This window comes from Leucoraja erinacea, chromosome 3, assembly GCF_028641065.1.
Source record: "Leucoraja erinacea ecotype New England chromosome 3, Leri_hhj_1, whole genome shotgun sequence".
Classification (NCBI taxonomy): Eukaryota; Metazoa; Chordata; class Chondrichthyes; order Rajiformes; family Rajidae; genus Leucoraja; species Leucoraja erinaceus.
This window is the reverse complement of record NC_073379.1, coordinates 13,794,303-13,818,786: the sequence shown is the minus strand read 5'-3', so window position 1 is coordinate 13,818,786 and position 24,484 is coordinate 13,794,303. Positions and strand designations below refer to the sequence as shown.

The following is a 24,484-nucleotide window of genomic DNA, read 5'->3' as shown; positions in this document are numbered from 1 at the left end:
CCATATTTCTCGAGATAAATGTGTTAAATCTACTGTTTGGACTTGCAAATAATTAGCATCATTTTACAGTATTCTGAAAATGATGTGGGTATTATTCCAGGTTTGTGTATTCTTACTTTCTATACAGAATTGACTAATGTTCTATTTTTCCAAAGTGGTAGGATGGTTGAAGGGAATAAGTGAACATTTATGCAGTTGCATTGCTGTGCAGAGAGCACAGAAGATTATGTTAGTACAGTAGATAGTTTCATGTTAGCATTCCCAACAGCATGTATATGTTTTTGTGACTGCCGATATTGCTGTCTAGAGCGGCTGGGTGTGCAAGATCAGTTGATTTGCACATGTTTGGAGGAGAAGTTGCAGATCCATACAGACATGATTGAAAGACACGGCAGTGAAGAAGTAAATCAAGAGGCCCTTCTTTTGATTAGACCAGATACGGTTGAACTTCCACAGGCTGGATTTTTATTGACCGCTGCAGTCAGGGAAGGTAGGAATTTGGTCATTTATGTCTATTTTGTCTTTTTGTCATTTTGACTATTTATGTCCAAAAGGACATCTTATAAAAATGTAAAAAATATTCAGATTGATAAAGTTTCTTGTTTATAAAGAAGTTTAGCTGAAAAGCGACACAATTGGATTATTCTTGTGTTTTATTGTCTTCTTTTTTTAACCTTTTTCTATGGTTTGTATGGAAACTTATTATCTATTTTATGTAAAGCACTTTGCTGTCAATGTGAGTTGACAAAACGTGCTATATAAATAAAACTTACTTCTCATTTCATAGCTGAGAGCCTTCAAACTGCATTGACATCTCAGCCATGCAGCTATGCTGGGCAACCATTGGAACATTTGGGAGAACCAGTGATGCCAAACAAGCTGGATGTGTCTGGGAACGTAATCCATTATTCACCACCCTCTGTGTGTAAGTACAAACTAAGCTGGTTACAGGGGATTAATGAACATTTACACAGTTATCAGATAGAAAAACTCAAGACTTAGAAAAACTTATATATGCCTTTATTACTAGTAGGCTAGATTATTGTAACGGTCTCCTTGCAGGTCTTCCGAAAAAAACTGTCAGGCAGCTACAGCTTGTTCAGAACGCTGTTGCTAGAGTTCTAACAAAGACCAAAAAATTTGAACACATTACACCAATTCTTAAATCCTTACATTGGCTCCCTGTATGTCAGAGAATTGATTTCAAAATCCTGCTGCTCACCTATAAATCACTACATGGTTTAGGACCAAAGTATATCACTGATATGCTTCCACTATATAAGCCTTCTAGACCGCTAAGATCTTCTGAAACCAATCTGTTAGTGATTCCCAGAGTAAATACAAAACATGGGAAAGCAGGATTTAGCTACTATGCAACAAATAGCTGGAATAAACTTCCTGAAGATTTAAGACTTGCCTCAACTTTGACCACTTTTAAAACAAGACTGAAAACTTTTATGTTTACTTTAGCTTTCAGCTAAATCTTAACTACATTGCACTTTTAACTTTTGCACTTTTTATAATGCATTTTTAATTTTGCTTTTCTTTTCTTTTAATTCTTCTTTTTTATTTCATTTTATTATTTCATTTTATTGTATGACATGTTTTTATGTGAAGCACTTTGAGTCTGCCTCGTGTATGAAATGTGCTATATAAATAAAGTTGCCTTGCCTTGCCTAACCATGTTATTTGCAAAGAATAATGGGGAGATTTCTGAAAGAAATTGTCTGATTTACAATGGAGATGATTTTCTACATGTTTCATCTCTCCAGCAGTAAGTTTGATGTGTTAAAGCAATAAAGACATGGTAATGATCACAACATGCAAAGTAAAAGAAATGAAATCCTATTAAATTAAGTTAGAATTATAAGACACAGTACCATAAAATTGTTGAACAGCTTTGTTATACCATTTGGCACAGGTCCATCTTTGCGGTGTGATTGTGCTTATTTAGCAATATGTGTTCTTAGTCTTAATCAACTCTACATCTTCTTCTAACTTCTAATTTCTAACAAGTAGGCAAGTAGCCCTTGCTTTCCCCCTCTCTCCATCCCTTCCCAGTTCTCCCACGAGTCTTACTGTCTCCGACGACATTCTATCTCTGTCCCGCCCCCTCCCCTGAAATCAATCTGAAGAGAGGTCTTGACCCGAATCGTGACCCATTTCTTCTCTCCAGAGATATAACCATATATCAATTACAGCACGGAAACAGGCCATCTCGGCCCTTCTAGTCCGTGCCAAACACTTATTCTCACCTAGTCCCATCTACCTGCACTCAGACCATAACCCTCTATTCCTTTCCCATCCATATACCTATCCAATTTATTTTTAAATGATAAACTCGAGCCTGCCTCCACCACTTCCACTGGAAGCTCATTCCACACAGCTCCCACTCTCTGAGTAAAGAAGTTCCCCCTCATGTTACCCTGTCTGTTCTGTCTGTCTGCCTGTCCTGCTGAGTTACACCAGCATTTTTGTCTACCTTCGATTTAAACCAGCATCTGCAGTTCTTTCATACGCTATATCTTTTAAGATATACTAATACAGTTTTATGTATTTTGCCATTTTATTTTCAATCTCTCTATTCCTCTCATCATTTTCTCCCTCCCCAATCTATTCAACATATTTCCAAATACATGTGTAAAGTTATTAATGTACTTGAGATACATGCATTAATACTGGCAACATTATACTTCTTTGGATTTATTCCTGGCAGAAGAGGATTTCCTATATCTTATAAATGAGCCACATGTTTGTTAAATGATTTGCTTGAATACTTTCAGTTGAAAAACAGGCATCATTCTTTCAAGGCTATTGGTGTTTTAAAACGTCATGTAATGCATATGTTCAAAGTAGACGCATAGAGCTAGTTAGTGATTTTATATAATTCCACGCTCATGTCCATGATCATGCAAGTTTTAGAAAAGAAAGTGTATTGTTTCAACTTTTCCCTCTGGCGTCCTCTCAACTTTCACCCACTTTCCCCACCACCGTCAAGCCAAGCGAGAAATACAATTGATTGTGACAAAATGTTACTTTCCCCTGAGAGTCGTTTGTCTCTTTGCCTTTGCCTTACAATATATATTTGGCAGTCCTATGGTTTCTGTATGTACAGGAAGCGACCTTGTATTACAAAAGCTTGTGTATTAAAGAAAGATGTGGACTCTTGAGGGGGTGGTTTACGATAAGTGTTCAGAAGTATGTGATAGTGGTGGGCATGAAAGCAAACACTGCGCTAATTAATCTCTTTGTTGTCACAAATTGCCACGTTCATTAAGAGCTTGGAGTGTCGTTGGGACAATATCAAGTTCCTGCACTATATGCGATCTTTAAGTTTGAGAAGGTGGTCCAAGGTGAAGATATAACTTTCGTATAAGTTTGATTGGTTATGTTTACTTGCTCTTAATAAAGTGCAATATTGAATACAAATGCCAGCACAACTCATCCTCATCCACAGATCAGAGGATTGGGTAACTGATAATAAATTGAGCAAGATTGTCTCCCTCTCCCCTGAGTGGGAGTGGGAAGAAAGGTTTCAACCTGAAACGTCACATATTCCTTCAGAGATTCGGCATGACCCGCTGAGTTGCTCCAGCATTTTGTGTCTATGTTTGGCGTAAATCATCATCTGCAGTGTCTTCCTGCACAAAATCGGCTTTGAGCTGGTGTTGGCTGCATATTGCCCATGGTTCCCAATGTTGGGCGAGTCCAGAACCAGGGGCCACAGTCTTAGAATAAAAGGGAGGTCATTTAAGACTGAAGTGAGAAAAAACTTTTTCACCCAGAGAGTTGTGAATTTATGGAATTCCCTGCCACAGAGGGCAGTGGAGGCCAAGTCACTGGCTGGATTTAAGAGAGAGTTAGATAGAGCTCTAGGGGCTAGTGGAGTCAAGGGATATGGGGAGAAGGCACTGGTTATTGATAGGGGACGATCACCCATGATCACAATGAATAACGGTGCTGGCTCGAAGGGCCAAATGGCCTCCTCCTGCATCTATTTTCTATGTTTCTATGTTTCTAGAACCATATCATGTAAATAGGATTTTGCACTGTGTTATAACAGCTGGATGGTCTTGTTTTGAGATGTATCTGTTGATTAATGGGGAATAATCGGGTTATGAGGGAAGAGAGACAGAGAGATGAGGTACTTTAATTGTCACGTGACAAGTCACAGTGAGACGCTTTGTTTTGCATACCTAGGCATGCAAAGAGTCGCCACGTAACGAGTACTGACAAAGTTACAAAGTACCCCTTTTTTGCCCCAATGGCCCCCCCACCACCTCCCTTAGTTCTTGACGCCCCCTCCCCCTCAGCTCCCCGGGCCCCCATTACTTTTCAGCGGCCCCCTCATGCCAGGTCCAGTCCTTTGTCCTCGACGGTTCCCGAGAAGGCATGGGAATGCAATTAGGAGGGAGAGATAGATCAGCTATGATTGAATGGCGGAGTAGACTGGATGGGCTGAATGGCCTAATTCTGCTCCAATCACTTATGGACCTTAAGCCCTTATGGATAAAACATTTATTTTTTTGTTGGCATATTAGCACCGGACTCCAAGAACCTAGATATGAATCGACCAGTCATAGATTCTGCAACGAGACCATCAGAAAATGCCCTGAGCGGCTCCGATGCTCTGATTTTGCAAGGAGACAGCGAACTCTACCCGCGGAGGCCGGAAAGCTACATGCAAACGGTAAGTAACAACACAATCCTGACTAAGAATTGATAGCTTTTAGATTGCCAAAGGGCATGAGACTGGCCGACTGAACAGTGACTGCAGTGTTGAAATGCCCTCTTCCTTTTGGAGGATGTTGTTATGCTTCATTCCATAACTCTCTTCAAGGCAGAGACATTTGTTATGAATTATAGTTGGATCAAACCTATAATCTAGAATTTTGGCTTTCTGGCTTGTTTGTAACTTTCTTGAATTTATTTTTCCTTTGGATATTCCAGCACAGTAATTCATTGTGGCTTAGTAAGCGTTTTTTTTCAAATTGAGCTTTTTTTAACCCTCTTCAAATCTACTTTTTTTTGTGTAGTATGAACATTACTTTGTTCTCCCTCTCTGTGTAAGTTGGACATAATATTTGATTCACTGTTTATTTCTCAAAATAAACCTTTTAACTTCAATGTGGTTGATAATACTTGCCAAAATAATTGGAAACATCGGTTGGATTCATAAATGGATTTCAATTTGCAGTGACAGTTTGCCCTATGTTTCATTATTGATTCTATTATTGAGTCAAATTTTCTTTGAATAAAAGTCCTTTGTACCTTGTATTATCTGGAGTATAATTTACTCTTAATACTGAAGGTCTGAAGAAGGGTCTCGACCCCGAAACGTCATCCATTCCTTCTCTCCATAGATGCTGCCTGCCTGTTCCACAGAGTTACTCCAGCATTTTGTGTCCATCTAATAATGCCCTTGTCCTACTTAGGAAACCTAAACGGAAACCTCTGGAGACTTTGTTCCCCACCCACGGTTTCCGTGTGGTTCCCGGAGGTTTTTGTCAGTCTCCCTACCTGCTTCCACTACCTGCAACCTCCAGCAACCACCTGCAACCTCCGGGAACCGCTCGGAAACCTTAGGTGGAGCGCAAAGTCTCCAGAGGTTTCTGTTCAGGTTTCCTAAGTGGGACAGGGGCATTTCTCTTAATACAATTCCATTCGATCGTTTGCCATGTCCAGTAAATTATTAACAGTGTAGGAGGAGAATTACATTTTTCTTTGGATTTTGCTTTGTAGATAGGAGTTATTGTATCCAATTGTACAAAGGCTAAATCAACACAACACTGCAGAACGATAACATAGAACACCATTGCAAACATTTCTAAACATTTTGCATTATGAACCGCTTATGTTCCCATTGCTATGTTGCCATCGCTTTGTACATATTGCAGGCTCTGGTTACTAATTATTCTTGGAGTTCTAAATAAAGATTAATACGTCAGTAGCAAGAATGGTAAGAAGAGCCAACTGCACATAATTAAAACAAGACAAACCACTGTACGGGAACAAGTTGTATAGCTCTGCCAAAGATGTATGATGTCCCAATGAGTCTCTCTGACACTGTGTACTCTATGACTTTGTGACTCGTAACCTAGAATGATCAGTGCAAATGTAACGATGGAAACTATATTTATTAGACAGAATGCATGTGTTATCTATATTACTAAATCTCTGATCTTGACCGCTTTTGGCTCTCTGTGGTGTGATTTCTGAGAGAATGGTGCCACCTATGGCCATCATTGTTGGCCGCCTCGCTCAGAGCCCCTCTCCGCCTTCCGGGGCCGGAGGATTTTTCCCATCGATGCAAAATCAGAGAGATATTCATGTTTTAAAAAAATTCCCCATTCTCTCTGCTGCCCCCGCTGGCGGCAGGGGGGCGGGACTATTAAACCCGGAAGTGTAGTCCCTCACTCAGTCTCTGCCAGACCCAGGAAGCGAGATGGTCACGGCTCTCTGAGCTGCGAATAACAGTGAACGCACGTCTACTCCATGATGAGTCCCCTCGATGCGGCTGTAAGGTGGCTGCTGCCCAATTGTTTGCCTCGCCTTTTTGACAAGTTTGTGTTCACAATATGAATTTTGGTTGTCGGGTGGCTGCTGCCCAATTGTTTGCCTTGGCTTGGCTTTTTAAATCGTTGCAACAGTTGGCTGCCAGCCCAAGAATCCATTTGGCCCACAATGCCTATACTAGCCCTCTGGAGACCAGTACCTTCGGCCCGCAACACCCATACTAGTGCAACAGAAAGCCCCCCCCCCCCCCCCACCACTGGCGAGCAATATTGGAATTGGCAGAGAGGTGGAATATTGCGTTGGTGACCAGTTATTAAGTTTGGGACTCTTCATCAATCTGAAGCACGGATCTGACCCGAAGTATCTCGGCCTGAAACTTCACCCATTCCTTCTTTCCAGAGATGCTGCCTGGCCCGCTGAGTTATGCCCCAGTCCCACTTTGGAAACCTGAACGGAAACCTCTGGAGACTTTGCGCCCTGCCCAAGGTTTCCGTGCGGTTCCCGGAAATTTTTGTCAGTCTCCCCAATGGTCGAAAGTGGTTTCCGCTTCTTCTATGTTCTGCTGATTATTTCAAAACATTCAAAACCGGCCTTACCTTCCACTACCTGCAACCTCCGGCAAACATCCTTCAACTAGCGCAAACCACTTTCGACCATTAGGGAGACTGACAAATACCTCCAGGAACCTCCGGGAACTGCACGGAAACCTTGGGTGGAACGCAAAGTCTCCAGAGATTTCCGTTCAGGTTTCCTAAGTGGGACAGGGGCATTACTTCAACATTTTGTTCTACCTTTGTCCTGAAACATCGTCTGTTCAGCGTGGCTTTGAATGGGAGTGATGACCATTTTGCAGATTGCACGCTTTGGAGGTTGATAAGGATGAAAAATACACTCGTTATCATCTAAGCTGGCACGTTTCTTGCAATCGGGTTGGAGGACAACCATGGAGTTGAGTCTGAAAAGGGTCTCGCCCCAAAATGTCGCCTATTCCCATTTCCAGAGATGCGGCCTGACCCGCTGAGTTACTCCAGCATTTTTGTCGATATCTTCAGTGTAAAACCAGCATCTGCAGTTTCTTCCTACACACGGAGTTGTAACGCTGCATGGCAAATTACATTTCACTCCACCCTATGGTGCATGTGACAAATATATTTGAACTTGAACTTGAACTTGAGTTGAGGTGCTGTAATGGGAAGTCGTTTTTTCCTGGAGTAATGTGTAATAACCAAGGTCATGAGAACAGGAGCCTATACTTTCCACTTGGAGAGTGGAAGGAATGCCTTAGAGATCAGGAATTGTTGGGGATAGTGATCCTATGGTGGTGCAAAGAAAGACCTAAGAGGTCCTGGTACTTTGGTAAGAACATCACATAGTCCTGAGAAAGGCCCATGATGGTCTCTTACAAAACATCTTTGTCCAAGTTCCATCCAATGCTCCAAAAGGTAATAATGTTATCCAGTACATCCTTGTTGCATTAATCACAAGGGCTATTCGCTGCAGGAAATGCCAGGTCAAATTTGAGGCAATTTATGTGGATGTGGTTGTCATCATCTTTTACTCCAGGATTTTCCATTGCATTTCAGTGAAAAATCAGCTGGGTGGATGTGAATTTCCAGAGAAAAGTCTGATGCTAGAGAAGGAGCAGAAAGATGTGATTAACTTCTCATTGTCCATAATTCAAATGCACACTAAACCCAAGGGGACGAAGGGCCTATTTCGAAGCCACGGTGACGCAGCAGTAGATTTGCTGCTTTGCAGCGCTTGCAGATACCGGAGACCCGGGATCGATCCTGACTACGGGTGCTTGTCTGTACCGAGTTAGTACCTTCTCCCCCATGACCTGCATGGATTTTCCGTTTCTTGTTGCAGAGTTTCAGCTGCTTCCTGGAGTAAAACATTCACGTAACAGTTTAAAAAAAAAATTATTTTCCTTTGAGCGAGAAAATCTTATTCCTACAAATGAACAGCCTTACAATAATTAGAAAAATACTATATTATTGCAGCTACTTCACCAAACCGGTTACCAGCAATGGTATGAAATCTTATACCTCAATAGACGAGCCTAGCTTAATAAATGACAGGGCGGCCCTTGGCGCAGTGGTAAAGTTGATGTCTTACAGCGCCAGAGAGCAGGGTTCAATCCTGACTACGGGCGCTGTCTGTACGGAGTTTGTAAGTTTTCCCCGAGACCTGCGTGGGTTTTCTCCGAGATCTTCGGTTTCCTCCCACACTCCAAAGACGTACAGGTAGTAGGTTAATTGGCTAGGTATAAGTGTAAATTGTCCCTAGTGTGAATATGCGGGATCGCTGGTTGGCGCGGACCTGGTGGGCCGAAGGGCCTGTTTTCATGGTGTATCTCTAAACTAAACTAAACTTGCGATGTGCCCCATACTTTGGCAAGTACACACTAAGGGTTAACACTTTTATGAGGAGAGGGAAAGGTATTGAAATAGTTGGAAAAACTAGTTTTAACAAAGACAGTTGCTTAGAAATATTAGTTATCTGTTTTGGTCATACTGCATGAAAATGTAGTTGGGATCGAGGCCCAAGGCATTCCATGTAACATTCATCAGAACATGAAAGGCTCATTTACCATCGTGTTGTATCACACCTAATTGTTCCTGCCAGCTTTCGCAGGAACTAGGTGTTGCCTTATGCATTTCACTGTTGATTGTCACCTTGTCATGGTGGAGAAGCTTGTGTGGACCTGAGATCCTGAGAGCGATGCCACCTGGAGCTATGCTCCTGGTAGGGCCACCCATGACGGTAAGGTCGAGGGGGAGGTCTCTGACAATGAGCAATCCAACCAAGACCTCAACGGTGGAACAGGCGGAGGACGATGGCTGACCTTAGTGGAGCACCACAATGGCTGGGAAGGCGGATGAAGGCTGCAGCAGAAAAGGGTCTCCGGTCGTCTTGGACTCTACGCCACTGGATCCTGACCCAAATCTGTCAAGGACCGTGGGGTGGCTGTCTGTGCACCAGTCTCCCTACGTTAAATAAAATCACGCACAGGCGTCCTCCATATAGGGAACAGCACCCTGGAGACACCCATGGTCAGCCATGACCAAAGGGGGCCTAAGCTATGTATTTGTAATGACTGAAACAACAAACCTTCTATAAAAGTGTGGCATCCCTGACAGCATCTTCTGGATCTCCACATGAAGCATTTGTCATTTTCAGTCGGACAGGAAAAATGAACAACTTTAGAAATAAAATATTTATATATTCATCTTTGTTAATAATCTTGGCCAGAGGATTTATTAAAATCAACAAATTTCAACTGATAGAAGTACACCCTGCAGTTGTTAAAATTCTCACTCTGTAATATTTACACCTTGCAACTTGTACTGACTTTTCTTTTCTGTATGAGGTGCATTGCGAGTTAAGTTTTGATCTTGGAATATAAATTTGGCAGTGTGCTGTTTGTGGTTCTCGGCCAGGGTTTGAAGTTGTGTGGGATTAGAGAGTTGACCTTTGAAATCTCAATCACAGGCATAGACACAAAATGCTGGAGTAACTCAGCGGGACAGGCGGCATCTCTGGAGAGAAGGAATGGGTGACCTTTAAGATCGAGACTCTTCTTCAGACTGAAGAAGGGTCTCGAGCCAAAACATCACCCATTCTTTTTCTCCAGAGATGCTGCCTGTCTCGCTGAGTCACTCTAACATTTTGTGTCTATCTTCAGTTTAAACCAGCATCTGCAGTTACTTCCTACTCAATCACAGGCATGCTGTTGTGCAGAATAATGTCCAGCTATTGTCAATCTCTTCCCTAAGAGAAGAGTCAGTGCTCACCTTACTTGATCTTTCTATTTATGACCAATTTTCAGTAAATGTCTGTAGTGGGTAGTGGGTTGCCTCCTAGTAAATTGTAAATGAAGAAAGGGAAAGGAAGAATATTCATTGATTTAGTAGCAATTAACTTGTTTAAACTCGTTTGAGAAGCAGTTAGGCAGTCACATGGATAGGACAGGTTTTGAGGGATATGGGCCAAATGCTGGTAGGTGGGACTAGTGTAGCTGGGACATTGTTGGCCAGTGTGGGCAAGTTGGGCCGAAGGGCCTGTTTCCTCACTGTATCACTCTTCGACTCTATGACTCGCGTACCTTTTTGCAATCTCAGGACTTAGAAACATAGAAACATTGTTGTGTGACTTCCCAAAGAGCTTTGCACCAATGAAGAACTTTTGAAGTTATAACAATGAAAAACATCGCAACCAATTAATGCAAAACATGACCCCACAAATATCATAAAATAAATAACCAATTTTTCTGTTAATGAAGCTGGTTAGAAGGTAAAGACGGGCCTCCTAACTCTTCTTCAAAAAAAGTGCCATGGGTCTCTTTGAAATTAGATTTCTACTTAATGGATCATCTAAAAGATGGTGCCTCTGGTAGAACAACAGTACCATAATACTCCTCTAATAATGTATGCGTCAGGCTAGAACTTTCATCTGGGTGGAATGTGTTCCAATGTAAAGAAATTGTAGTTACACAAGAAAGCTGGAGAAACTCAGTGGGTGCAGCAGCATCTATGGAGCGAAGGAAATAGGCAACGTTTCGGGCCGAAACCCTTCTTCAGACCGAAACGTTGCCTATTTCCTTCGCTCCATAGATGCTGCTGCACCCACTGAGTTTCTCCAGCTTTCTTGTGTAACCTTCGATTCTCCAGCATCTGCAGTTCCCTCTTAAATAAAGAAATTGTAGTTACTTTTGTTTTCATTTTGTTTTGTTTAATTATAAGCAGAAACTGAAATGCCAAATTGCTTTCTCTTGTATTTGGCCATGGTTTGACTTCCTACTTTTCCTATGTCTGAACAAAGGGCAGTGCCCACTTGCATTTATATAGTGGAAGTTTAATTGAACCAACGTTTACTCTCGACCAAGGTTGGGAAACAAAATAACTGGTCAGAGCTGTTGGACTTAGGGATGGTGGAAGGTGAAGACTTTAGTTTTGGAAGGGAATTCTTAAACTTGTGTTTTTGTGCCTTCATGAAAGGACATTAACACAGAATTGTGTTAAAATTGGGAGAGTGCACAGCAGAATAAAAGGACATTGACTGAGTTGATGGGCATTTGCAAAGCTGGATAAGATCACAAAAGTAATGAGGTGCAGAACTGAGGAGAGATTTGAAGATAGTTTGAAATGTTAAAATTGGAACCTTGGTAGAACTGGGGTCAATAAAGGCAAGAGAATACATTCAAGGTAATTGAATAGAATGTAGTTGGGTTTAGGATTGCATCTTGTTGCAGGACTGGATGCTGAACGGCATTCCATGGAGACATTAGACGGGTGAAGAGTTTGGGATGTTGAGGAACAGTTAGAAGTCATTTTAACTTAAATTGTTTTACAGGCTAAAGAAAATTTACATATTTTAAATCTATTTCTTTTAGAAACAAGGAACTGCAGATACTTGTTTACAAAAAAAGACACACAATGCTGGAGTAACTCAGCGTATCAGACAGCGTCTCAGAAGAACATGGATAAGTGACGTTTTGGGTTGGTATTCTTCTTCAGACTGGAGAAGGATCTCGACCCAAAACATCACCTAATCATTTACTTCAGAGACCCACTGAGTTACTCCTCCACTTTGTGTCTGTATTTCTTTTGTTTGCCACAAGATGGCAAATGGTAAATAAAGGATAATTCATAGTTCATTATAATTTTTAGGTCAAGCTTTAGGCTTAGATTTATTATTGTCATGTGTCCCGAGGTACTGTGAAAAGTTTTGTTTTGCATGTTGTCCAATACCATCAGATAATACTACACGTAAATATAATCAAGCCAAACGTAAGTAGAGAAAATTGAAAGAAACAGAATGTGGAATATACCTCTTACACGGTAATTTTTAGTTTTAGAGAAACAGGTATTTCTATCACTGGTTGGCCCACCGAGTCCGCACCGACCAACAATCCCCGCTCATTAACACAATCCTATATACATCAGGGACAATTTTGACAATTTTACCCAACCAATTGAACTACAAACGTAGACATCTTTAGAGTGTGGGGGGAGCTCCCAGGGAAAACCCATGCAGGTTACGTGAAGAACGTACAAACTCCGAACAGACACATAGTCAGGATCGAACCTGGGTCTCTGGCGCTATAAGGCAGCAACTCTACTGCAGCGCCACCTTGGAGCGCACTAGTTCCAGATACAAAGTCCAATGTGCATAATGAGGTGAAGGAGAATCGGACCATACAGTGGCTTGAGGAAGGACCGTTCGGAAACCTGGTAACGGATGGGAAGAAAGAAGCTGTCTGGTGGTGCATGCTTTCAAGCTTCTGTATCTTCTGCACAACAGGAGCAAGGAGAAGAACAATTACCTTTTTTTTTTTTGCACCGTCTGACTTTCAAATTGCTTATGACCAAGTTTTTTTTCGCCCCAAGACATAATATTGATTTTACAGGATTCAGCAGTATATTGTTTGGACAAGAAATTAAATTGATTTCTTGACAATGAAGTATTACATGTTTGTTCCTGGAAATATGACCACGTAGTACTATAAAATGCTAGTTGAATCAGTGTAGGTCGTGTCATAAATTAAATCAATCTAGAATACATTGCAATTGTAGCCAATTCAGGTCATAATCATGCTTGTCTTGGCATGAATCATCTTTGTTGCCCTGACATGGTTCCTGCAATAGAGACTCGCGTGATGATGGCAATCCCCGACTGATGCTCTTTTTGAAGCATAACAGGAGAGCTGGGACCACAATAGCCTGTGGACTTCTATCATTGTTCATGTCGGGAGCAACATGGTCTGACTCTGGCAGTGGTGAACAGGTTTCATCAGCGACGCAGTCAAATGCCTACCTCTATCCCTATCACCAATTCCTCTCACAAAAACTAAAGCAACTCTCTCTCTGCTGACCTGCTGCCCCCTAACTCACCTCTAGAAAATGCCTTGAGTTTCCAATGTAGGGCGTTCCTTAACCTTGCAGAATCCCAACCTTTGCGACCTCTTTAAACCTCATCTGCATCCCTAGCCCTGTTCCCAAATTTCTGCAAGATCATATCAGCTGTATTTCAACCCCCTTCCCCACCGCACGAGTGCAAGGCCCTCTCAACACAAGACTTGCAAATGTCTCCACTCACCTCCCCAAACACCGCTGTTTTGGAATTTATCAATGCAGCTAAGTATTTCTTATGGAAGATAATACCATGGCTTTCCAAGTCAGGTCTGTAGCCTATCTATCATGTTTGGTCACTGCCTCAATCAACTCATCTGCCACCTCATCCCATCTTAAGTCATTTTTGTTTAGTCCCAACATTGCATCTTTCTTTGGAAACACAAAAGACTGTAGATGCTAGAATTTCCTTTATGTGCACAGTTTACTGGGTGATGATTACATCAGTCATCCTGATTTCTTGTACACATATATTCACAATAACTTGGGCTCCGATTATGAAAGGCTTTTGTTTGAGTCCTGATAATGATTGTTCAAAGTATTATAGCACATCCAGTATGTGCTTGGTGACAATAAAAGGAAAGGTTTTAGGATGGAAAAATCAAATACTACAGGGCATAGCTTCAAGGTGAGATGAGCAAAGTTTAAAGGAGATGTGCAGGACAAGTTTTTTACATTGAAGATGGTGAGTGCCTGGTACACTCTACCAGGGTTTGTTGTTGATGTAGATACAATAGTGGCATTTAAGAGACTTCTGGAAAGGCATATGGATATCCGGGGAATGGAAGGATTTGGAGGCATGCATTTAATGCAGGTATTTAATAGTTGATCTTGGCATTATGATTAGCACAGGCATTGTGGACTGAAGGGCCTGTTCTTGGGCTGTACTGTTCTATGTTCTATGTTGCACCGAAAATTCTTAGGCAAACTGCAAACTTACAGTCCTTTGTTCCAAACAGGGAAACAATTATTGATGCAAATCAGTGCACAAACTAATACTGTAGTAGTCATTTTTTTCTCAACATTTTTAAGAACTTCTATCTTCACTGCACAATCAAGGGGTTGAAAGAGGTGATAGAATTGTGCAGCTGGATCTAAAATGTATGTGGCATTTCTTATTAATAATTAAAATATATATTAGTGTAGAATTTTGTGCACAAACAGTAGCTCTTTGTAGTCAATTGTCAAATTTAGCTTCAGAGACAAAATGTAATACACTGTTGTACTGACAGCATGAATCTTTAGGTAACTGCTTTTAATTAATTCTATAAACTGAAATAGATTCTGAGTCTTTAAATCTGCAATTCTTTAATCTGCCTTTAGATGGCAGAAGATGAACAAAGGAGAAGAATTCATTTTATTCTCATTTTACTGAAGAAATGATTTAATATAATTTCTTTCTTGGGCATTTATTAATCTTGCAAGATTCATCGCATGTATTTTGCTGTACAGCTTGCTCTGTCAGTTCAATGAGAAGATACAGGAAGCATTGTATTATTTGGAGCTGTTTTTGTTTAGAATCATAAGGTGGCCAAGTTATTATGAATTTATTTATGAGCGAAATCATGATTGTCATTGGAAACACGCCTGAACTATGGTAATGTGAAAGACAAAAGAAAACTACTTTTCATCAATTGTAGAAATAGTTATTTTTGTGAAGGATGGTGATCATCCCATTGTTATGATTTTAGTTCATAACTGCCCTAGTTTTGCTTATGAAATTTAATTTAGAATATAACCTCCAAGAAATTCCCAAAATGTCTTTGTAAAACGCAGCACATGATACCAAGTGAGCTAAAAGGGTCAAATTTAAATTCCATTTAGAATTTTAACAGCAATTAATTCAATGTTAGTTAAAATAATTTAACTATTTAATAAGGTAGGTGCTGAGAAGATGCTCTTCAGCTGGCAGGGTGAGAGACAAAGCAAGTATAATCCTATAATGAAAGTCAAGATCTCATAAGATCATAAGTGACAGGAGTAGAGTTGTGCCATTCGGCCCATCAAGTCTACTCCGCCATTCAATCCTGGCTGATCTATCTCTCCCACCTAACCCCATTCACCTCTCCCCATAATCTCTGACACCCGTACTAATCAAGAATCTATCTATCTCTACCTTAAATATATCCAATGTCTGCCTCTAATGACTAACTAAAGAAATTCCTCCTCATCGCCTTCCTAAAAGAACATCAATTAATTCTGTTGTTATGATCTCTAGTTCTAGACTCTCCTACTAGTGAAAACATCCTCTCACATCCACTCTATCTAAGCCTTTCGCCATTCTGTCCGTTTCAATGAGGTCCCCCTCATTCTTTTAAACTCCAACGAGTACAGGCCCAGTGCCACCAAACGCTCATCAAATGTTAACCTACTTACTCATTCCTGGGATAATTCTTGTAAACCTCCTCTGGACCCTCTCTGATGCCAGCACATCCTTTCTCGGATATGGAGGATATTTGTAGGATATTTAGGATATTTGTCGGGCTGGAAGATCCTGTTCATGTGTATAAAACAGGAACTTGTGTTCATAAGGCAGAATGCCGAGTCGTTTGACATATTGAAGAGATGGAAATTAACAGACATTTCTCAGGCAATGATATCTTGATAACCAAGAATAATGAGAAAGATAGGACATCAGCCAAAGCCTATTTAAATGATTGACTGGCCATTATCATTAGTTATGTTCACTCTTTTTCATTTTCAGTGCGGAATAGTATGCCTATCTTTCAGATTTTTATCAGTCTTGACAATGTTCTGAGTTGCATCTTGCTCCGAAGCCTGGATTTTTCATTGATGTCATTTTAATGGAAGTGGTGGGTTATCTGCCGAGTGAACAATGTAGGCTAATTTGGTTTTTTTCTGCAGCAAGTTATGTGTGTTATAACTTTTTTTCCCCCAGTGGGATTACTGTTGAACAAACAGTGACCTTGCACTAGAATTGCAGATTGGAAATTCAATCATGCATCGCAGACTGTTTCAACCTTTGAAATCCTTGGCATAAAATCCGTGGGCAGTGCGGTTCCAAATTCCCGATATGCTTTTCTGACTGGCCTGGCTTCCTGCTAGCTGTACAATGTCAGCTAATTACTCCTCCTTTAAAGAAGCAGATGCAACTGTGCATAACCACAATCATCTTGCCTACAATCATCACGTCGGCTGTTAAAAGCACAAAAAAGCACATCTTCCATCCCGTCAGAAGATGGATCTCATCCCAAAAAGTCACCTATTTATATCCAGAGATTACGGGCGGTCACGGTGGCACAGTGGTAAAGTTTCTGCCTGACAGCAAATGCAGCACCAGAGACCTGGGTTCGATCCTGACTACGGGTGCTGTCTGTACGGAGTTTGTATGTTCTCCCCGTGACCTGCGTGGATTTTCTCCGAATCCTTGGGTTTCCTCCCACACTCTAAAGACGTACAGGTTTGTCAGTTAATTGGCTTGGTAAATGTAAAAATTGTCCTTAGTGTGTAGGTAGGATAGTGTTTATGTGCGGGGATCGCTGGTCGGCGTGGACCCGGTTGGCCAAAGGGCCTGTTTCCACGCTGTATAAACCAAAATTAAACTAAAGATGCTGCCTGACCCACTGAGTTTCTCCAGCATTTTGTGACTATCTAAGGAAAATGGGAGTTCCCTTTAGGTATTGACAAAATATTTTGTTGCCGTAAGGATGAAAATCTCCATATGATTCTCACAGTGTCATTCAGCACTGAAATAAGCACTTTGGCTCAACTGGCCCATCCCGACCAAGATGCCCGAACTACACAAATTCCACCTTCCATTGTTTAGCCAATATCCCTCTAAATCTTCCTATCCACATAACTGTCCAAGTGTTTTTTCAAATGTTGTTATAGTACCTGCTTCAACTAGCTCGTTCTGGCAGCTCGTTCCATACGCCCACCTCACCCTATGCAAAAAATCTGCCCCTCAAATTCCTATTAAAACCTTCCCCTCTTACCTTAAACCTATCGCCTCTGGTCCTTAATTCCCCTACTTTGGGTGAAAGACATTCATTCTCGCTATTCCTCTCATTCCCCTTCCCCTATCTATTCCTTTAAAGAAGCAGCACTTTAGTGCCTTTGTTCGGAGAATGCTTCAACAAGAGAATTGGGGAATGTTCCTCCAATGATGTGGTTGTTGGGGGCCAGTTGAAATATTCCTGACTGTGATCAATAGATTTTGCTGGATCCAATTTTTAAGACATATTGGGTAAAGGAAATCCTTGGACCCTAAAGTGATTTCCACATCAGGGCCACAGACGGTGTCATTGTTCCTCATGCAGGAACTTAGGTTGTCCCAGGGCCTAAACATCATGGGCACTCCTGTGATGACCTGGTCTATTTGGTGCAGAGGGAGTGTGGAGTACCCTGCTGGATAAGTAAATTGCTTGGCAAAACTGCCCCCTCCAATCAACCTTCTCCTGACCTTCGCAAGGGTCTCGACCCAATACGTCACCCATTCCTTCTCTCTAGAGATGCTGCCTGCTGCGTTACTCTAGCATTTGTGTCTATCTCCTGATCCTAAATGTTCTTGACACCTAGGCCCTGAGCTCCGAATCAGATGCCCCACAACCTCCCAACAACCAGCATCATCGAACATTGTCAGTCGCCCAATTATATAATTTCCCTCCAAATTCCATTCGCTCCAAGCAGCACCGACCACAGACTAAATGCTGGAAATAGCCAGCAGCTTCAGGTAGCATGTGTGGAATGAGAAACCAGTTTAAAACATACCTTGTCGCTGACAGTGACAGGGTGGGAAATGATGGATGGGAAAACATTGGATAGAGTAAGAGATGGGTTGCTGTGGTAATAATTTGTTGATGAAGCCATCTAGTCAAATTAGTTTTTTTTAAAAAAAAGACACAAGCAAAGGTCATAAGGTCATAAGTGATATGAGTAGAATTAAGCCATCAAGTCTACTCCGCCATTCAATCATGGCTGATCTATCTCTCCCTCCTAACCCCATTCTCCTGCCTTCTCCCCATAACCTCTGACACTCGTACTAATCAAGAATCTATCTATCTCTGCCTTAAAAGTATCTACTGACTTGGCCTCCGCAGCCGTCTGTGGCAATGAGTTCCACAGATTCACCACCGTCTGATCAAATACATTTCTTCTAATTTCCTTCCGAAAAGAACGTCCGTTAATTCTGAGGCTATGACCTCTAGTCCTAGACTCTCTCACTAGTGGAAACATCCTCTCCACGTCCACTCTTTCACTATTCTGTATGTTTCAACGAGGTACCCCCTCATACTTCTAAACTCATCTAAACAAAGGTACATGCAAGAGCTGTGGAATGCAGACGTGAGCTGCAGGAAATATCCAGCAGAGTAAGCAGTGTTGGTGGAGATAGAGGAGGTAGTGGTGGAGATCGAACAGATGAGCTGATATTACAAACACTAGCCACAGCAGAAGTGGACAGTTCCGATGCAAACATCGAAAAGAACGTGCTGGAGGAACTCTGGGAACCAGGCAGCATCCGTGGAGGGGACAGACGGACAGCGCTTCTCATCGGGATTCCTCTATAGACTCTGAAGAAGGATCCCGAAGGGTCTCGAACCTTCTCCTTTTCTCCAGAGATGCTGTCTGACTCGCTGAGTTACTGCAGCATGTTGTGTCAATTCCCGACCTGAAATGTGGCCTGTCCACAGATGCTGCCTGATCCGCTGAGTTACTCCAGCACTTAATGTTTTGCTTCCAGAGTGGTGAATCTGTGGAACTCTCTGCCACAGAAGGTAGTTGAGGCCAGTTCATTGGCTATATTTAAGAGGGAGTTAGATGTGGCCCTTGTGGCTAACGGGATCAGGGGGTATGGAGAGAAGGCAGGTACAGGATACTGAGTTGGATGATCAGCCATGATCATATTGAATGGCGGTGCAGGTGTGAAGGGCCGAATGGCCTACTCCTGCACCTATTTTCTGTTTCCAACATCTGAAATATCTCAGAAATTCGGTTGAATTGAGTTAGCTAAAAATTGTTGACTTTCATATTGAGTCAGACACCAGATGAGATGCTATTCCTCAAGCTATATATGTCTATGGGCCTGTAATGAACGCCCTTCCTATTCCAACAACCAAAACTGGTAACCATCTGTTGCTTCCATCTGCTTCATCTATAACAGTACGGTATCATTTCTATGTAACTGCTTTTGATTATTACTAGTTACAAGGAGATAGAATATTACCAAAACAAGAGTTCAATTTATTAAATAAAAGTTGTATTTTTCCTGTAGATTGTTTGGAGAGTGCAGAACCTTACTCGGCTTCTATACAGTTTACAGGTGAGCTCATTTTTTTCATTCATCACATCTGTCCGTTATTAAGTAATTTGCAACTTTACGGCTAGAAACCAGATCTGCAAAAAACATTGGATGTGCAGGATCCATGATGTGAATGCTACTGGGTGTTGAGGTTGGCGTGCAATGCATTTGCGCACACGTTACTCGTGTGAGTCAAGTGGCTGTTGCATTGAGAATGGAATTAGAACCTGTTGCCTCTCTCTACCTGCTGGTGACCATGGATCCAGCAGATTGACAGCATTGCCACGTGGTCCACATGTGTGGAGCCAGAGAAGATAAAGGAGGAATTTCTTTAGTTGAGGAGGAATTTCTTTAGTCAGAAGGTGGCGAATCGGTGGAATTCATCGCCACAGAAGGCAGTGAAGGCCAGGTCAATGGCCTTTTATCAGGCAGAGATAGATAGATGGTACACAAAAAAGCTGGAGAAACTCAGCGGGTGCAGCAGCATCTATGGAGCGAAGGAAATAGGCAACGTTTCGGGCCGAAACCCTTCTTCAGGGTGCCACCTCCTGCACCCGCACATAACTGACTGACTTCATCCACTTCAAGTTCCTTCTTAAACAGAGATAGATAGATTCTTGATTAGTATGGGTGTCAGGGGTTATGGGGAGAAGGCAGGAGAATGGGGTTAAGAGGGAACGATAGATCTGCCATGATTGAAGGGCGGAGTAGACTTGATGGGCCGAATGGCCTAATTCTGCTCCTATCACTTATGAACTTGTGAAAGAGTTGCTCTACATATTTACACAGGAATAGATAAAAGCAACAAGTGTACTGTACTCACTCTTGGCTTTGTATTCAGGCTGCAGTGACCATCCAGGACAGTTACATTGAAGTGCAACGCCTCATCCTGCAGGAGCGTGAGCGATTGGCTCACACCCACACCCCCCGAGGAAACGTGCTCCTCGAGCAGGAGAAGCAGCGCAACATGGAGAAGCAACGGGAGGAACTGGCAAACGTGCGCAAACTTCAGAACCAGCTGCAGCTGGAGCAGCATCGCTGGGAGCAGGAGAGCGAGCAGCGGCAGAGGGAACAGGCAGCGCGAGAGAGCCGGCTGCAGGAATGCGAGCAGGAACGCCAAGAGCAGGCAGAGCAGCTACTACGAGACCGAGAGGAGCTGGATGGCCAGTGGAAGGAATACCAGCAAAATCTGGAGAGGCTGAGGGAAGGCATGAGAACGTTGGAAAAAGAAAAAGATAAGTTGGAGTTGCAACAGAGGCACATAAACTCCTGGAAGCACGGTCGGCAGAGAAGTCTTCCTGTGATGATGTTACCACGGGAAATCCCTCAGGTATACAGACTTTGAAATTGATCAAAAAAAGAATAAGATAGATAACTGGTTTCAGATAAACGGAAGAAAGCTGTACTGCATGGAAAAATGCCTCTTGGCTCAACTTGCACATGTTGATCAAGATGTCCCATCTACACTGGTCCCAACCGTACACATTTGGCCCATGTCCCTCTAGGCCAGTGGTTCTCAACCTTTTTTTGGCCATGCCCCACCTAATCACCTCTAAAATCCTGATGCCCCCCCATGTGGTGATATATAATTCTTATCATTTAAAAAGTGAACTCCGTTTCAGCTGAAGAAGCTGAAAACGCCAATACCTTGGTTTATACAAGCTTCAAAAGAACATGGCCTTGCGCGCTTCGTGCGACGTGCATGAAGAGCGATGGCGCGGTGATTATGTAATAACTACACAATAAAGACATTTTTTACCCAAAAAAAATTATTTACTCAAAATAACATCTGAAACATAAACTACATATGTTTACCTGATGGAAAATCCAAAAAAATAAAAATCGAAAATTTGGACCCAGACCTCCTCAGTCGCGCTCAATTGCCCCCCTTAAAAATCAAATTGCCCCCCTGTGGGGCGTACGCCCCACGTTGGGAACCACTGCTCTAGGCCTTTCCTGTCCATGTACCCACCTACATGTCCTTTAAATGTTTGTTATCGTACCTGCCTCCTAATGTTGTCAAGCTAGAAAGGGTGCAGAGAAGATTTACAAGGATGTTGCCAGGACTCGGGAACCTGAGCTATATGAAAGGTTGAGCAGGCTAGGAATTTATTCCTTGGAGCGCAGGAGGATGAGGGGCGATCTTGTTTAAAATGATGAGAGGACTAGATCAGGTAAATGCACAGATAGACACATAATGCTGGAGTAACTCAGCGAGACAGGCAAAAGAAGAAATGTGTAGGAAAGAACTGATGTTGGTTTAAATCGAAGAAAGACACAAAATTCTGGAGTAACTCAGCGGGACAGGGGGACTGTCGGCCCAAACTAAGAGGAAGTTTTAATAACAATATTAGGTTTAGGTTTATTATTGATATATGTACCGAGGTACAGTGTAAAGCTTTGTTTAGCATATAATCCAATCAAAACAGATAATGCAATACATAAATTCATGTTTATGGGAGGACTGTTCATAACATAGAAACACAGATAAAAAATAGGTGCAGGAGGAGGCCATTCGGCCCTTCGAGCCAGCACCGCCATTCAATGTGATCATGGCTGATCGTCCCCTATCAATTACCCGTGCCTGCCTTCTCCCCATATCCCTTGACTCCACTAGCCCCTAGAGCTCTATCTAACCCTCTCTTAAATCCATCCAGTGACTTGGCCTCCACTGCCCTCTGTGGCAGAGAATTCCATAAATTCACAACTCTCTGGGTGAAAAAGTTTTTTCTCTCCTCAGTCTTAAATGACCTCCCCTTTATTCTAAGACTGTGGCCCCTGGTTCTGGACTTGCCCAACATTGGGAACATTTTTCCTGCATCTAGCTTTTCCAGTCCTTCCAGTCCTTGTATAATATTATATGTTCCTATAAGATACCCCCTCATCCTTCTAAACTCCAGTGAATACAGGCCTAGTCTTTTCAATCTTTCCTCGTATGACAGCCCTGTCATCCCAGGGATCAAGCCTGATAACAGAAGGAAGAAGCTGATCTGAGTCTGGTGGTACTTGGTTTAAGGTTCTGCCTGATAGGGGTGGGGAGATGAAGGAATGACCAGGGTGCAAAAGGTCTTTCATCGTGTTGCCTGTTTTCCTGAGGCAGCGTGAAGTGTAGATGGTGTCAGTAGTGGGGAGTCTGGCCTGTGTGATGGACTGGGCTACTCCACAATTCTCTGCACTTTCTCTACACTCCTGTGATCTTGGGCAGAGCTGTGATGCACGTCGCCAGTATGCATTAGATGGTACATGTGCAGAAGTTCCTAAGAGTCTTTGAAGACATGGAGGCATTGGTGTGACGTCTAGGTTGTCACTTCAACGTGGTTGGTCAACTACAGATCGTTGGTCAAAGAACTTGAAGCTCTCAACCATTTCCACTTTAGCTCATTGATGCTGATTGGGTCATGTTCTCCACCCTGCTTCCTGAAGTTGATAACTAGCTCCTTCGTCTTGCTGACTTTGATTGGATAATGGTTGAATAGCTGCCATTACCCCCAAGTCCTTTTTCTGATCAGAACTTGCTGCAACAAGTAAGCCCCTGTCCCACTTAGGAAACCAGAACAAAAATCTCTCTGGTGGGGCACAAAGTCTCCAGAGGTTTCCATTCAGGTTTCCTAAGTGGGACAGGGGCATTAGATTTTACTTGTTCGGTCTGGGACATAGCCATTCGACGGCATCAATGCCTTCATGTTCAAACTAATATAATATCCAAAATTTACCAACAGGGTTTGACACTGTGCTTTTCTTTGAAGTATTCAGGCAAATGACAACATGCTTTATCAATAATGTAGGTTTTATGGAGCATCTTTCTTAAAGGAGTGAAGAGAGGTGGAGAGGCCAAGTGGTTGAGGGAGGAAGTTCCAGAGCTGCGACAACACTCATGATGAATAAAATAATTAAACGAATGCCCAGGAAGTCAGGTTTGGAGGAACATAGATATCCAGGAGACTTGTGGGACTTCTACAATTATTATTCTGCTTTTCCCATTGAGTGTAGGGACAATTCAACCAAGAGGACATTATTTGAGAATTAAAGGACAAAAGTTTATGGGTAACATGAGGGGGAACTTCTTTTCTCAGAGAGTGGTAGCTGTGTGGAATGAACTTCCAGTGGAAGTGGTGGAGGCAGGTTCGATTTTATCATTTAAAAATAAATTGGATAGTTATATGGATGGGAAAGGAATGGAGGGTTATGGCCTGAGTGCAGGTAGATGGGATTAGGTGAGAGTAAGTGTTCGGCACGGACTAGAAGGGTCGAGATGGCCTGTTTCCGTGCTGCAATTGTTATATGGTTATATGGTTAAAGATGAGATCGCTTGACAAATTCACATGAGTTTCAATGAGCGAAATGGTTTTGTTCAGTATTGTAATCATTCTATGATTCTAAATCGAAGATATATGTAGAACAGCTCTGAACTTCGACTAATAAGATAAATTATTTGCAATATATTTAATTATAGTGTCTCAAAACAGCACTGCGTCAATGACAAGCACATAAAATTATAAACTAATGGGGAGTGTGACTGATTTTGTAATGATTTGAAATTGCAATTGCTTTGCAACCAATTAATGTACTCATTTTTAATGAATTATCAGGCATCAGAACAGGCTATCACCCATGAACATATGTGAAATATGTGAAGCTATTTAAGCTCTCTTTCGCATTTCTCTATTTAAGTGACACATACTGTATTTGCATGGCTCATCCTATTTAATGAATGAACTTACGACAGTTACAAATAATAAAAACAGGATATACAAGTAGTTTCATGTAATTAATTTGAATGGCATTTTTATGTAAC

At 42.1% G+C, this 24,484-nt stretch overlaps 1 protein-coding gene across 3 annotated transcripts in view; it reads left to right on the top strand.

Moving 5' to 3' along the window:
• arhgef28a (Rho guanine nucleotide exchange factor (GEF) 28a) overlaps window positions 1-24,484 on the top strand; it is a 259,871-nt gene that overhangs the window by 182,271 nt on the left and 53,116 nt on the right. For all 3 annotated transcript variants that reach the window (XM_055632136.1, XM_055632137.1, XM_055632138.1), the window contains 5 exons: window positions 308-490; window positions 788-925; window positions 4,542-4,690; window positions 19,663-19,710; window positions 20,531-21,019. In XM_055632136.1, coding sequence (XP_055488111.1) covers window positions 308-490; window positions 788-925; window positions 4,542-4,690; window positions 19,663-19,710; window positions 20,531-21,019 — 1,007 coding nt within the window. The remainder of the gene's footprint in view (window positions 1-307; window positions 491-787; window positions 926-4,541; window positions 4,691-19,662; window positions 19,711-20,530; window positions 21,020-24,484) is intronic.